Below are 11932 nucleotides of genomic sequence, written 5' to 3' on the forward strand. Positions count from 1 at the left end.
GCTCGCCCGCATCATCTGCGCCAGCGGATACTCCTGCAACTCCAGCAGCAGCAGCAGCGGCTGGGCGGTACCCCATCTGGAGCGAGAGCAGAGTTGCTCCGGCCGCCCGTGTACCGGCAAAGCGCAATGCGCCGTCCGACGGTCAGGCGCCTCTCGGTAGGCGTGAAGGTTCGAAGCGCCGGAAGGGTGCTGGTACAGTCACTTCGGCTGTGCCTGCCAAAGAGCCGCGGCGGGTTCCGCTGCCCCCGATCGATACGCCCTTCGAGCCCATCGCCTGGCACCGTCAGCAGCACGTCTCGACCGCGACTCTCCTCGCCACTTCCACTTACCCTCTGTCTCTCTCGTCGACTGCTGTCACCAGCCTTGCGACCACCCCAGACCTGGCTTTCTGCCACCTCGGCATCGAGAACGAGGGATCGCCTGCATCTGTCCCACCGGCGCACGTTGTGGCGCGGGCGAAGCTGGACCAGGCGCGCGAGAACGGCGTCTCGCTCAACACGATCGCCGACCTAGAGAAAAAGGTCACAGGTCTAGGCGACACCCTTAGTGCCGCAGCCGACTTTGGCTATCAACAGCGACTTGCTTGGGTGCGTGAATTCAAGGGAATGCTTCCATACAGCCGCTCACTCTTGGTGTACAACAGCTCAACCTATACCTCCTCGCTTCACTCGTTCACCTCGGAATCACGAAGCTTAGCAGTTCCGAATTCGGCAACAATGAGGCCGTCTTCTCGCTCTTTACCAGAGTTGTCCACAAGTTTCACGAGCTGCCGGACAAGGTGCGTGTCTTGCTCGCATAGTCGTGGCTCTCTAGAGTGGGCACTGAGACTTTGCACATGCTCGCAGCTCCTCTGGGCGCGTAACCGGGGTCCTGGTCGCGTTCTCTTCGCCTCGACGCTCCACAGCTCGCTCACGCCTGCGCCTGTCAAGGTCGCTCTCATGTCACTTGTCCGCGGCACGCTCTTGGGTTCAACGCCGCATATGTACCGCCTGCTCGCCGATGCCGCTGTTCCGACAACATACTGGACCTTTCGCAACTTCCTTCGCGATCCCGCAGTGTCCGCCCGACGCGGCGACGCTGTTCATCGCTCGGATTTGGGCAATCCAACCGTGTACGGCAGCGGGACCAAGATCACGTACAACTTCGCGCCGCAGTACTACCTCTCGGCGCCGGGTCTCGCGCGAGCCTTGGGGTTCCAACATCCGTGTGTTTCTCACCCTTGACTATGCGCCTTTCGTACTCAAGACTGATTCCACTTCTGCAGCGCCACCTCGCCGCCCAAGGCCGCCGCACCCGCCGCAACTTCCTCCACCGCGCACCTCCCACCCTCGCAACTTGCTCCGCCACCCTCGCCGCTACTCTCGTACAGCGAGGCACTCAAAATCATCGAATGCGGCTTCCTGGGCTTGACTGGCGAGATTGAGCTTTTTTCCAGCTCGGCGACGCAGGCGTACAAGGCTGCGCAGGGCAAGAAAGGGCACGCGCCCTGGGAGGCCGCGCCTCCCGATGGCGACGAGACGCTCGAGTGGGAGCACGAGCGCTACCAGTCCGGACGCGACTCGTTCGGCAATGCCTGGGCTCTGCCGCAGATCAAGGGCGATCTCACCAGCACTCTCCTTGCCGGTGCGACTTCCTTTCTCTGCCCGCTGCTGTCTAATCTGACGCTTCCTGCACTGCAGCCGACTTTGCGTACGCTGGACTGTGCCAGATGCCGACCAAGGCCGAGTACGCCGCGCGGATCCTCGCACTTGGCAAGGGCGGCTATCGCGGACTCGTCGAGCTTGGCTTCATTGCGTCTGCCGGCGCCAATGCGTTTGAGTCGTTTGTGACGCACATGCGGGCATCTTGGGCAGACGGCGGAATGCACAGCAGCGTAAAGCAGGTGCGTTCGACTCGTCTACTGCTCCTCTTTGCACCTCTGGCGCATCTGACCCTTGCTAACACAGGCGCTTGCGGCGAACGACGTTCACCTGGATCTGCCGCACCTGGAGCATCTCCTGTGTAAGATCGGACGACCGGAGTGGCTCGCCTTTCTCAAGGATGCAGACTTTCCACTCCTTCTCAAGCTTGCGCCCTGTATCATCAACCTTTCCGCGCCCACGTGGGCAGTGCATCTTGCTGCAGCCAACGTCTAGGTGTCTCTGTATTCCGTGCGTTGGGATGACACTCCTCTCACGTCTCGACTCGACAGACTGGATGCTGACGCAGCTCTACCCTCTGCAGGTGTAACAGTCTGGTCGCCTGCAATTCGTGTATCCCGGTCATTTCTCATGTGTGGCCAAGGAGCAGGAAGTAGAAATGGCTGGCCATTGGCGTTGCTGCCACTCTGTTGCTTCGGGGCGCCAACCTCACGCATATTGTCCTCAGCGAGCCTCTCACTCGCGATGGCCCCCTCCTGGCGGACCCGGTTGCCTTGCGTCTGTGACTTTCTGCAGCCTCCTGAAACTTCCTTGGTACCATACGGGGAGACCCCGTCATCAGAGCAGGGTTCGTCCTTCATCTCCCCCTTACCCCTAACCTCCGCGGGATCTCCGACCCCGGCTGACCCTGCTCCCTCTGCTCCTCTCCCGCCCCCTCGCCGGCCAGGCTTCTAGACGCCTCGGCAGACACCCTGACCCATAGTCGCCGCCCACGATGGGCGTTGACGGCTTCACCCAGCTCGCCGTCACGACAGAGTCTCTCGAAGCTCTCCCCGTCCAAGGCAAGGGTCCGCGAGCACAGGGAGAGGCCCTCGGCGCAGAGGTGGCTGCCAAGGGCGTCCACTGTGCGTTCCCTCTGCTGCGGTCGAGTGCGGGATCGAGCTAAGCAAACCCACTCGCAGACCTCCTCGTCGACGGCACGAGTCTCGTCGGTGGGATCAAGAGCAAGTACGAGCAGAAGCTGTTGAAAGGACCGCTCCGCAAGATCCTCGCTCCCGACCACCCAGCTCTTCATGCCCAGTCGGCCAAGTACCTTCACGACCTCCTCCAGCCAGTCCTTCGTCGCTGCCGCCATGTCAGTCTCGTGGTCTGCTTCGACGGCCTTGAACGCCCGAGTCTCAAGCGCACCGAGGTCCTCAAGCGCGACACGGCGTTCTTCGCGTCAGTCTTTGCCGCGTACGACAAGGCGGTAAAGAAGGCGCAGAGGAAGGGCATGGACAAGGTGGAACGGCTGGAAGGTCTTCGCCAGCTTCCCGGTTTCACCTCTTCCGGCAGTAGCGAGCAGTCGCCAGGCTGGACCGGTGGAATTGCGGCGACAGGAGTCGAGGCGCTGTCGGCAAGTGTGCGTGTATGCTTCTGCTCGCTTGTTCGCCCTTCGAAGCTAATCCGGCAGCGGCGGCGCAGTCTTCGCCCTCGGCCAAGTGGCTCCGCGCGCACGCCACGCTCGTCGATGCGCCGCAGGAAGCTGACCCGTTCATCGCCTCTCTCGCAGGCCGTCTGGCTGGTCTGCCCGCCGAGTGCCCTCCGCCTTCTCTCGCCCACCTTATCTCTCCAACTCTCCCACTCGGCAAGGTCGACCACAGCAAGCTCATCACCCTGCTCGGGCCTGGGCTCGTCATCGATACCCCAGACACGGTGGTGACCCTCAGCAATGACGCCGACGTTCACCTCGCCAGCACCTCGGCGACCAGTCGCTTCGCCATCTCGCTCCCACGCACCAAGCGCGGCGCCCAGCTCTACCGCTTTGACCGTTTGGCGTTTGAGCAGTGGCTCGGCATCGAGGCGCAGCCGCACATGCGCGCCAACATGGCACTCTCGCTGGGCCAGGACTACTTCATCGGTGGGATCAAGGGGCTCGGCCCGGTGAAACTGGCACAAGAGGACGGCATCGTTCGCGACTTTATCCAGGTCAACTGGATGGAGGCGGTCGACCACGACCGCACAGAGGCCGAGGCCCTTTTCGATCGCTATCGCCTCGAGCTCGCCAAGCAGCGCCTCGCCCTCTCGGAGGCCATGACGGCGCACCAGTGGGCTTGCAGCTGCGCCATCTTTCTCGGCGTCTACAACAGCGAGGGCATCCTGCGAATCGACCTCGCGCGCGAGGCACATGCCCAGGTCCTCTCGGCTCGCTCGGCTGGATCCACCCCTCCCCAGCCTTCCCCGCCAAGCACATCAACCTCGGCTGCGTCTGCGCGCCCGCCCGCTGCACCCTCGTGCCAGCCTCCACCCCGCCAGCGCACGCATAACCTCCGTGTCTCGCCTCAGTCTGCCCTCGAGTTCAAGCTCAGGCAGCGTGCTCGCCCTCCTCGCGAGGGTCCGGTCGATCCCGTACTGCAGAGGGTCTACCGCCGCGCGCACAAGCTCGGCGTCCAGCATCGCACCTTTGCCGGCTCGCCGCTTGCTGCCCTCGACTCGCTCATTTCAACCCAATCCGCCGCCCCGCCCGGGCCCGCCCGCCCGCGCCAGCCTCCCCAGCCCAGGGCACCGCGCACACAAGGTGTCCAGACCCCAGGTGTCCAGCAGAAGCGGGTCGAGAAGGCCGCAAAGAAGGAGCTGGGCGGTTCTTCCACGACTGCACCATCAAGTCGCAGCAAGGATCGTCTCGTCAACTCGGCCCCGACTCGCTCAATCGCCCTGCATCTTTCCACCGCCTTTCGCGAGACGGCTCTGCGCCAAGTCGCCGAGCTCGCGCTTGCCCTCCTCCGCCCTCTCTACTCCCTCGCCATTCCCTCGCTCGTGTCGGCATCTCTCTCCCGTCGCCAACAGTTCCTTCCCTTCTCCGACTCGACCATTCGGCTCTACGAGGATCCGGAGAACATCACAAAGCTCACGCAAAAGCTCCTCGCCAAGCTCATTGACTGCAAGCCTCCAAAGTCATCGAAGCGATACTCGGCAGTCCAGCAAGCGTACGGCGAGCTTGGCGCAAACTCGACCGCACAAGAGATCGAGCTCTGGTGGAGCAAGCGGGCGACCTCGGGCCAGGACGCTGACGAGTTTGACGGTGTGAGTCTCCCCTACGAGTGGAACAGTTCTAGTCACACACGAGGTTGACAATTTCTCTACCCTGCTTAGCTCCTCCCGCAAGACCGTACCGCCGTCCAGCACGTCAAGCTGGTCCTCGCACTTCCCAATACCATCAACAACCTCCTCTCTGCACCTCTTCTGCGCGACGCCTTCGACGAGCTCGTCCAGCAATACTCGACGTCGCTCTATGTCGCGCAGCAGGCTCGCCCGCGGCAGACCATGCTCGAGGTTGTCACACGGTTCTTCAGCGAGCCCGACCGTGTCATCCAGACGATGCGAGACCTCGTCGCCGCACACGCAGGACAACTGGACATCATGCTCACCGAAAACGACCTGGCGCCGTTCGCTTGCTCGGCATCAGATCTCCCGACGCTTGCTGCGTTCCTGTGCAGCAGCTGCGACCGCGCCTTCACGCGCATCGTCGACATTGTCCACGACCTCGTCCTCGCCGCTCCCCTTTCCGCAGCTCGCGCACTTTCAGTCGCAGAGCACGTCATGGCTGACGTCGCGGCGCGTGTCCGACTCGTCCTCAGCTCAGTCACTGCCTTCAGCAACGTCGATCTCGATCGCGTGAGCGATGCGCTGAGCCGCGCCTCGACGATCCTCTTCCTGCACGTCGCACAGTTGTCGACCATGGCTGTGGCGCTCGCCGCTGGTCGCAGCTACGATGATGCGCACGCGCCGCCATCCCGCAAGAGCGGAGGACCCGCCATTCAGGGCCAGGACTCTGCCTGGCGCGATGCACGTCACGAGAGGATCGCGCCGCGGGCAACTCTCGGTCACTCGCCGTCTGCACTTCACGCCTACGACCAGTCGCACTCGGGATCGAGGTACAAGACAGGGTGGGCTTGGAAGGAGCGCGAGCGTCATGTCGAGGAGGCTATCGCAGCCGCATTGGACGCCGCTCACGGGTGGGAGTGGGGCAGGCGGGCAGAAGTGATGAGGAGCGGGCCAAGCGAGGATCAACGTTCGAAGGAAGGCGAGGTCGTCGATGGTGGCAGGGACGAGGACGAGCAGGAGGGAGAGGGCAAGGACGACGACGACGACGAGGAGGAGGATGAGGACAAGAGCCAAGGTGCCTCCAAGTCTTCGGCGCGCGTCAGAGGAGCTGCGCGGAAGGCACCTGCAGCCTCGCTTCGCGCCGCCCTCGAGGGCAACGCGAAGACCGCCACGTCCAGCTCCAGCGCCTCGTCCTCCCTCCTCTCTTCATCTGCCGCGGTACATCTGGTCGACCTGTTACGCCACCGCCTTGCCGACGTGCCCGCTCCCAAGGGTCAGCCCCTCGCCGACTGTCTCAAGTATTCCTCCAGCAAGCTCTTCATCGTGAGTTTTGGCTGCCTTTTTCCTTGTTCGAGGTCTCACATCTGACGCTCTCTGCCGGCAGGAATGGGCACCGCAGCACTTGCCTTTCACCTCGACTTCGTTCTCGATCGTTCTTGGCGATGTGCTGAGCCGCATCGACAACTACCGAGCCGCGCTCATGAGCTTCAAGACCGAAGTACTCCCTCGGCTCTCATCCGACCAGACTTTTGCCGGACTCGACCGCGACCACCGCACTCGCTGGCGCAGTATTGCCAACATGTCGTCAACATTCTTTGCCCGCGGGGACGACCAGTCTTTCGACCGGCACGCCGACCTCTACCGCACGCTTGAACAGGCTGTGACCGTCATCTGCACGACTTGTGCGCCCGCTCCCTCAGCGTCGACCCGCAAGACGTCTACCCTCTCGGACGCCGCCCAGCAAGCCCGCGTCCCCTGGATGCACAGAGTCTTCCAGGCGCTGCCCCGCTCGATCGTGCCTGCCGGCCATTTCACTTTCGATGACACCACGCTCGTCGTCCAGCACCTCCGCATCGACCTTTGCAGCCGTTCATTTCTTGACAAGGTCTATGGTACGCTTTGCGTTCGTGTCAATGAGCAGTCTTACGCATACTCACCCTGGTCTACGCAGGTGCGACAAGCGTGCCATCGCCTCTTACTGTCGGTCGCCTTCTCACCGACCTGTCAACAACCGACAAGCAGGACAAGAAGCACCTCGCTCAGCTCACAACGCCGCAACTTCAGATCACCAACTTCCTCGACTCGAAGGTCCTTCGCCGCGTCATTTCCCTCCACGTCCTTCCCTCGCCTTGTCGTCCCGTCAAAATGCAGCTCCCCGACATCCCTCGTCTCTCTGCAGGCTCGGTTGCCACACTCGAGAAAGCGCGTGCAGCACTGGGTCTCGAGACCAAGGGCTCTGGCGCATTTGACAGCGGCACTACCTTCATCGGCATCGACGAGGGCAAGCGTTACCCGTTTGCAGCAACGGCGCACGAGGTGACGGGCGAGGATCCGGTCGGCGGACGCGTTCCGGGAGCGCAGTCTCGCGCCGTCCTTGTCGGTTCCGGCTTCTTCGCCGCCGAGCAGTCTCGCAGCGCTGCAGCGCAAGCGCAACGCACGTCCGAGGGCAAGGAGATCTGGAGACCCTTGGCATCCGGTACGCTGTACACCATGCTCTCAGGGCCGCAATGCCCATACTGACTTGGCCATCTCGCCACGTAAACAGGCCTTTCACCTTCGACTCGCCGTCTCGCCCGCCTGGGCGCCGTCGCGTTCGACACGCTCGTCCCGCCGCCAAGTGCAGCACTCGCTGTCAGCCGCAAGGTCGTCATTGCCATTGGTGATTCGGGACAGTCGCTGTACACGCATGGCCAGCACGGGCCAGACAAGGCCGGCCAGATCACGAAGCACTTTGTCCAGCACGCTCGGAGCCGCCCCGACATCAGCATCACTACCGTCATCGTTTCCGAGAGCCGTTCCTCGACCGTGTGCCCTCGCCCCGAATGCCGCGCCAAGTCGCCTGCCTTGTGAGTCCCTGAGTGACATCTGCACAACCGTCTTAAACTGACTCTGCTCGACTGCGCAGGCTTAAGGAGTATCACGTTGCGCAGGGCCAGACGCTCGCGAAGAACACGTTCAAGCGCGTGCTGTTCCACCCAGAGTGCAGCCGCACCTACCATCGCGACCTCGCCGCCGCCTCAAACATTGCGCAAATCGCTTACACGCTTCTCAAGACGGGCGAGCACCTCTTCTCCGAGGACTTTGCGCGCAAGCGTGGGCTCGAATGGGCGCCAAAGGGGAACTGATTCGACTTGTTGTAGCCTAGGTAAGCTCACAGTCTGCACGTGCTCCTTTCCTTGCGACCTGGCTCACCCACTTTGGCTCGCAGCTGTATAATCACGCCTGCATGTTCAGTCCCGTTTGTACACCTCTTCTGCGCGTGTTACTTCAATCAGGGAGATGCTCGGCTTGGTGCAGGCACGGCAAGCCGGCTCCGCACAGGCTCTCCTGTCTTCTCATCAGGTTGGGGCAACTTGAGTTGCCGTCTTCAGGTCTCTACCACAACCTCTGCGCTCCCGCCTGCCACAGACCTGCAGCATCATGTCCAGCAACAACGAGACGCCCAGCTCGCCGATCCAGTTCCAACCTGGTGCGTCCTGGCGCCTGTTGCAGAGATAGCTCCAGCTGAACTTCCCTATTGTCGCTTCCAGGCCAGGTGTGGGGTGGCCTGCGCAAGCTTGTGAGCCTCTCCGAGCTCCGCACAAAGCTCGAGCAGATCGAGAAGGCCCTCAGACGAACTGGCCTCCATCCTGTCGACGGACTCGACTACCTCTGCACCCACATCCCCGAGATCTCGCCCTTCGTGCGCCACTTCGAGAACTCGTACAAGGTGTCCGAGGATGCAGCCGTGTTGGCCGGTGCGCGGCTGAGCGGGAAGCACCTCCTTCTCTGCGCGTGGACGCCGCCTCACGCAGACTCGAAGCTTCTCCTCGACGCGGACGACGACTGCCTCACCTCGGACTGGGTCACGCCATTTGCCGAGTCCATTGCCATCACCTCGGGATACCGCGTCTGGGGCTGGGTGGGTCTACAATAGCGTGGAGAAGCCGAGGAGGGCAAAACTGACTGCCTTCTTCTCGACAGGATCTCGAGTTTGTGGCGCCGCCCGAGCAGTACCTCCAGGAGCGTGCAGATGCTGGCAAGCCTGGCTGGAGCGAGGAGACGGACGACGAGGAGTCAGAGTGCTACGTCAAGGTGCTTGAGCGTGAGTTTCTCGTTTCAGGATATCCCCAAGTCAGACAGAGAGCACTGACTGGCGCGACTACACCCTGAAGTCGTCCTCAAGCTCAGTCCTGTCAAGTTTGACGCCCTCCTCATCTGCGGCTCTGTCCCTGCGCGTCGTCTCGGCACCTGCGACCTGGGCGAGGTCGATGTTCAGCCGTGGCTCCATTACAACTTCAAGTCGGTTGCGGTCATCGACCATCCTCGCCGGTACCTTGAGGAGGGTTACGACAGCGACTCGCTCAGCCAGTCCCTTCTCCACCTCGACTTGCTGGCACTGGAGGCCATTCCCGAGGACAACCGCCCGGCGTTTGCCCAGTTTTGGCAGACGTTCGTCTGGCGCAGTCGCAAGCGCGTTCAGTACAAGCTGTGGTCTGTCGAGAAGGCGGAGAAGGTGCGTCTACAGTCTCTTCCCACAGCAGCCGCATTGCTGACCGCCTGACTGTGCAGCACTTTAAATCCGACCTGGACGACGTCTTCTGGAACGACAAAGTGTTCGACACGGTCATCACGTACAAACCTCGCATCCGTCACAATGTACAGACCTGTGGCCGCGTGTCTGGTGCGTCCTCAAGTAGGTTGGAGGGAGGCGTTCAGTTGCTGACTTGACTCTGAGATGGCAGTCGTCGGCGAGTCGGTCAACATCCTCGCCGTGGCTGTGCGCCCTGGCCAGCCGGTCACCGGCATCCAAGGCGGTAAATACTGGGTTGCACCCGAGTACTGCGTCATGTGCGGAGGCAAATTTGCCCGCAGCGACATCCATTTCGTCCGTTCAGTGCCGGCTGGGTTGATCATGCGCTCTCAGCTGGAGGAGCTGCAGCGCGCCGGATGTGTGATGTAGTGAATCATTTAGTCAGTAGAATGCTGCAAAGGACGTGTGCTCTTCTCCCCCTGCTGCTCACAAGACAAGAGACAACAGCAAGAGGAGAGAGCACAGAGCAGATATCACCCTTGCTTGAGCTGACTACTTCACTCTCTCTCTCTCTTGCTTTCTCTCTCCCAGTCCTGGCTTCGAACCATCGCAAGTAACGCAATGTGGCGATCTCTGCGGCTTCCGCTCTCCCGCTACCCTTTCACGCTCAACTCGGGGAAAGGTCACTGAACGAGATCTAAGTATCGATCAACTGCCACACAGCGCTGTCTATGTACATAAAGCCCTCCCATGCTACTTGCCCTGCTTCTTGAGCTCCTCCTCCGCCATTCGGATCATCTCGTCCTCCTCGCTCGTCTCGACGACCCACGCGCGCACCCTGCTCCCCGCCTTCGTGATCTCCCTCCTGCCCTCGCCCTTCTTGTTCTTTCCCTCGTCGACTCCGCCGCCCGAGGACGCGAGGCGCTCGATCCACGCAAAGTGCTCGAGGACGTCGCGCCGGAGCTGCGCCGACTTCTCGCCGATCCCGCCTGAAAAGACGAGGCCGTCGAGGGTCGCGTCGTCCTCAGAGGAGAACACGGACGAGATGTACGGCGCGAGGAACGAAAGAAGGTGGTCGAGGTAGAGCTGGTAGGTGAGGCGAGACGACATGTGCTCCTCGTTCGACGGCGCGTCGTCCGGTGACGATGAGGACGGGTAGGCGCGCGAGGTGATGGTGCCAAAGTTGTTTGTGCCGCACAGAGCTGCGAGGGCCGATGCGAAGTGAGCGAAATGTCCCGTGCAGCAGAAGCGCGGGAGCAAGAAACGCACCCTTGAAGCCGCTCTCCTTGTTGAGCACGTACTCGCCCTTGGTGATGTCTCGGCCCGACCACTTGACGGTCTCGGAGCAATCAGGCGTGTGATGGAAGATCAGACTCGGGTCAACCGTGCCAGAGCGAGTCCCGCCGGGCAGACCTGCGAATGCGCATGTGTGACTAGGGTTCCGCAACCAATCAGGACAGCTGTTAGACGCACCCTCAAGGGGCGTGACGCCCATCGTCGTCTGCGTGCTCTTGCCATTCTGAATCAAGCAGCAGCTCCCACCACTCCCGAGGTGTGCAACGACGAGGTTGACCTGCTCCTTCGGCTTGCCGAGCTCCTCGGCCATCTGGTCGAGGATGTTGGCGTACGACAAGCCGTGGAAGCCGTACTTGACTAGCGGGACGGGCGTCTTGTGTGGCGGGGTCGAGATGGCGTACTGTCGGCGGAACTGCGGGATCGTCTGGTGGAAGAGGGTGTCGAAGCACAGGACCGAGTAGGACTCTGGGAGGTGCTCGAGGCACTCTTTCACGATGAGCATTGCGTGGTGGTTCTGCGAAAGAGGCCGTGAGCTGTCGGTGCCTCGGAAGAACGGCGAGTCTGGAACGCACGTGCAAGGGAGCGAACGACGAGACTTCTTCCATGCGGTCGAGGACCTCTTGCTCCTCCTTGTCGCCGTGACGGATCAAGATCGGTGCGTCGGCCGTCCCGCCGTGCACGATGCGGTGCGCAACGAGGCGAATGCGCTTTTCGCGCTCGTTGCCGAGGATGTCCTCGCTCGTGACGTCCTTGAGGATCTCGCGAAAGACATCCTCGTAGCTCGTGCTCGCTTCGAGCTCCTTGGTGCGCTCCTGCTCCTTGCCCCCAGCCGAGTGAGAGAACTTGTACGAGGCGGGAGCGTCGCCCTGGACGTTGGAAGCGCTGCCCGAGACGACAACCTTGCGCGTTTCGGTGCTGTAGAGGGCGAACTTGATGCTGCTCGAGCCGCAGTTTACGGCCAAGTCGAGGTCTGCGGCCATCCTGGCGAGTGGTCGGAGCGAGAAGGACGAGGTCGGCCTCGGTGGGGAACGCCTTGCTCCCGCCAGCACCGTCACCTCGCGCTACGGACCGCGTACTCAGCTTGAGAAGCTCAGACTGTAGGCTGAGTGGCACGGTCCTAAGCTTGCGCTGCCCCGTCGCTTCGTTCTCCCGTCTCGTCGCCTTTCTCCGTCGTCATCCT

General features: G+C 62.1%; 4 protein-coding genes across 4 annotated transcripts; 3 read left to right on the forward strand and 1 right to left on the reverse strand.

Annotated features, from left to right (window-relative positions):
* Positions 1-222: 222 nt before the first annotated feature.
* JCM10292_003488 (uncharacterized protein) lies at positions 223-2135 on the forward strand (the record flags this gene model as incomplete). The annotated part of the gene is made up of 6 exons (XM_076652606.1): positions 223-587; positions 644-778; positions 846-1204; positions 1265-1623; positions 1680-1882; positions 1947-2135. Coding segments are annotated over 6 exons (1610 nt in total), but the record flags the coding sequence as incomplete, so codon positions are not given.
* A 499-nt stretch (positions 2136-2634) lies between these two features.
* On the forward strand, positions 2635-8068 carry JCM10292_003489 (uncharacterized protein; the record flags this gene model as incomplete). The annotated part of the gene is made up of 8 exons (XM_076652607.1): positions 2635-2764; positions 2822-3261; positions 3324-4922; positions 4992-6266; positions 6328-6835; positions 6895-7419; positions 7489-7789; positions 7849-8068. 8 exons carry the CDS (start codon positions 2635-2637, stop codon positions 8066-8068), a joined length of 4998 nt encoding a protein of 1665 aa, XP_076501820.1.
* Positions 8069-8363: 295 nt separating this feature from the next.
* Positions 8364-9885, forward strand: JCM10292_003490 (uncharacterized protein; the record flags this gene model as incomplete). The annotated part of the gene is made up of 6 exons (XM_076652608.1): positions 8364-8412; positions 8474-8844; positions 8907-9027; positions 9098-9438; positions 9495-9606; positions 9668-9885. 6 exons carry the CDS (start codon positions 8364-8366, stop codon positions 9883-9885), a joined length of 1212 nt encoding a protein of 403 aa, XP_076501821.1.
* Positions 9886-10209: 324 nt separating this feature from the next.
* JCM10292_003491 (uncharacterized protein) lies at positions 10210-11732 on the reverse strand (the record flags this gene model as incomplete). Its single annotated transcript, XM_076652609.1, has 4 exons — positions 10210-10658; positions 10726-10869; positions 10930-11266; positions 11325-11732. 4 exons carry the CDS (start codon positions 11730-11732, stop codon positions 10210-10212), a joined length of 1338 nt encoding a protein of 445 aa, XP_076501822.1.
* Positions 11733-11932: the final 200 nt, after the last annotated feature.

Source organism: Rhodotorula paludigena, assembly GCF_050403205.1.
Source record: "Rhodotorula paludigena JCM10292 DNA, Rt_paludigena_JCM10292v1_ctg83, whole genome shotgun sequence".
NCBI lineage: Eukaryota > Fungi > Basidiomycota > Microbotryomycetes > Sporidiobolales > Sporidiobolaceae > Rhodotorula > Rhodotorula paludigena.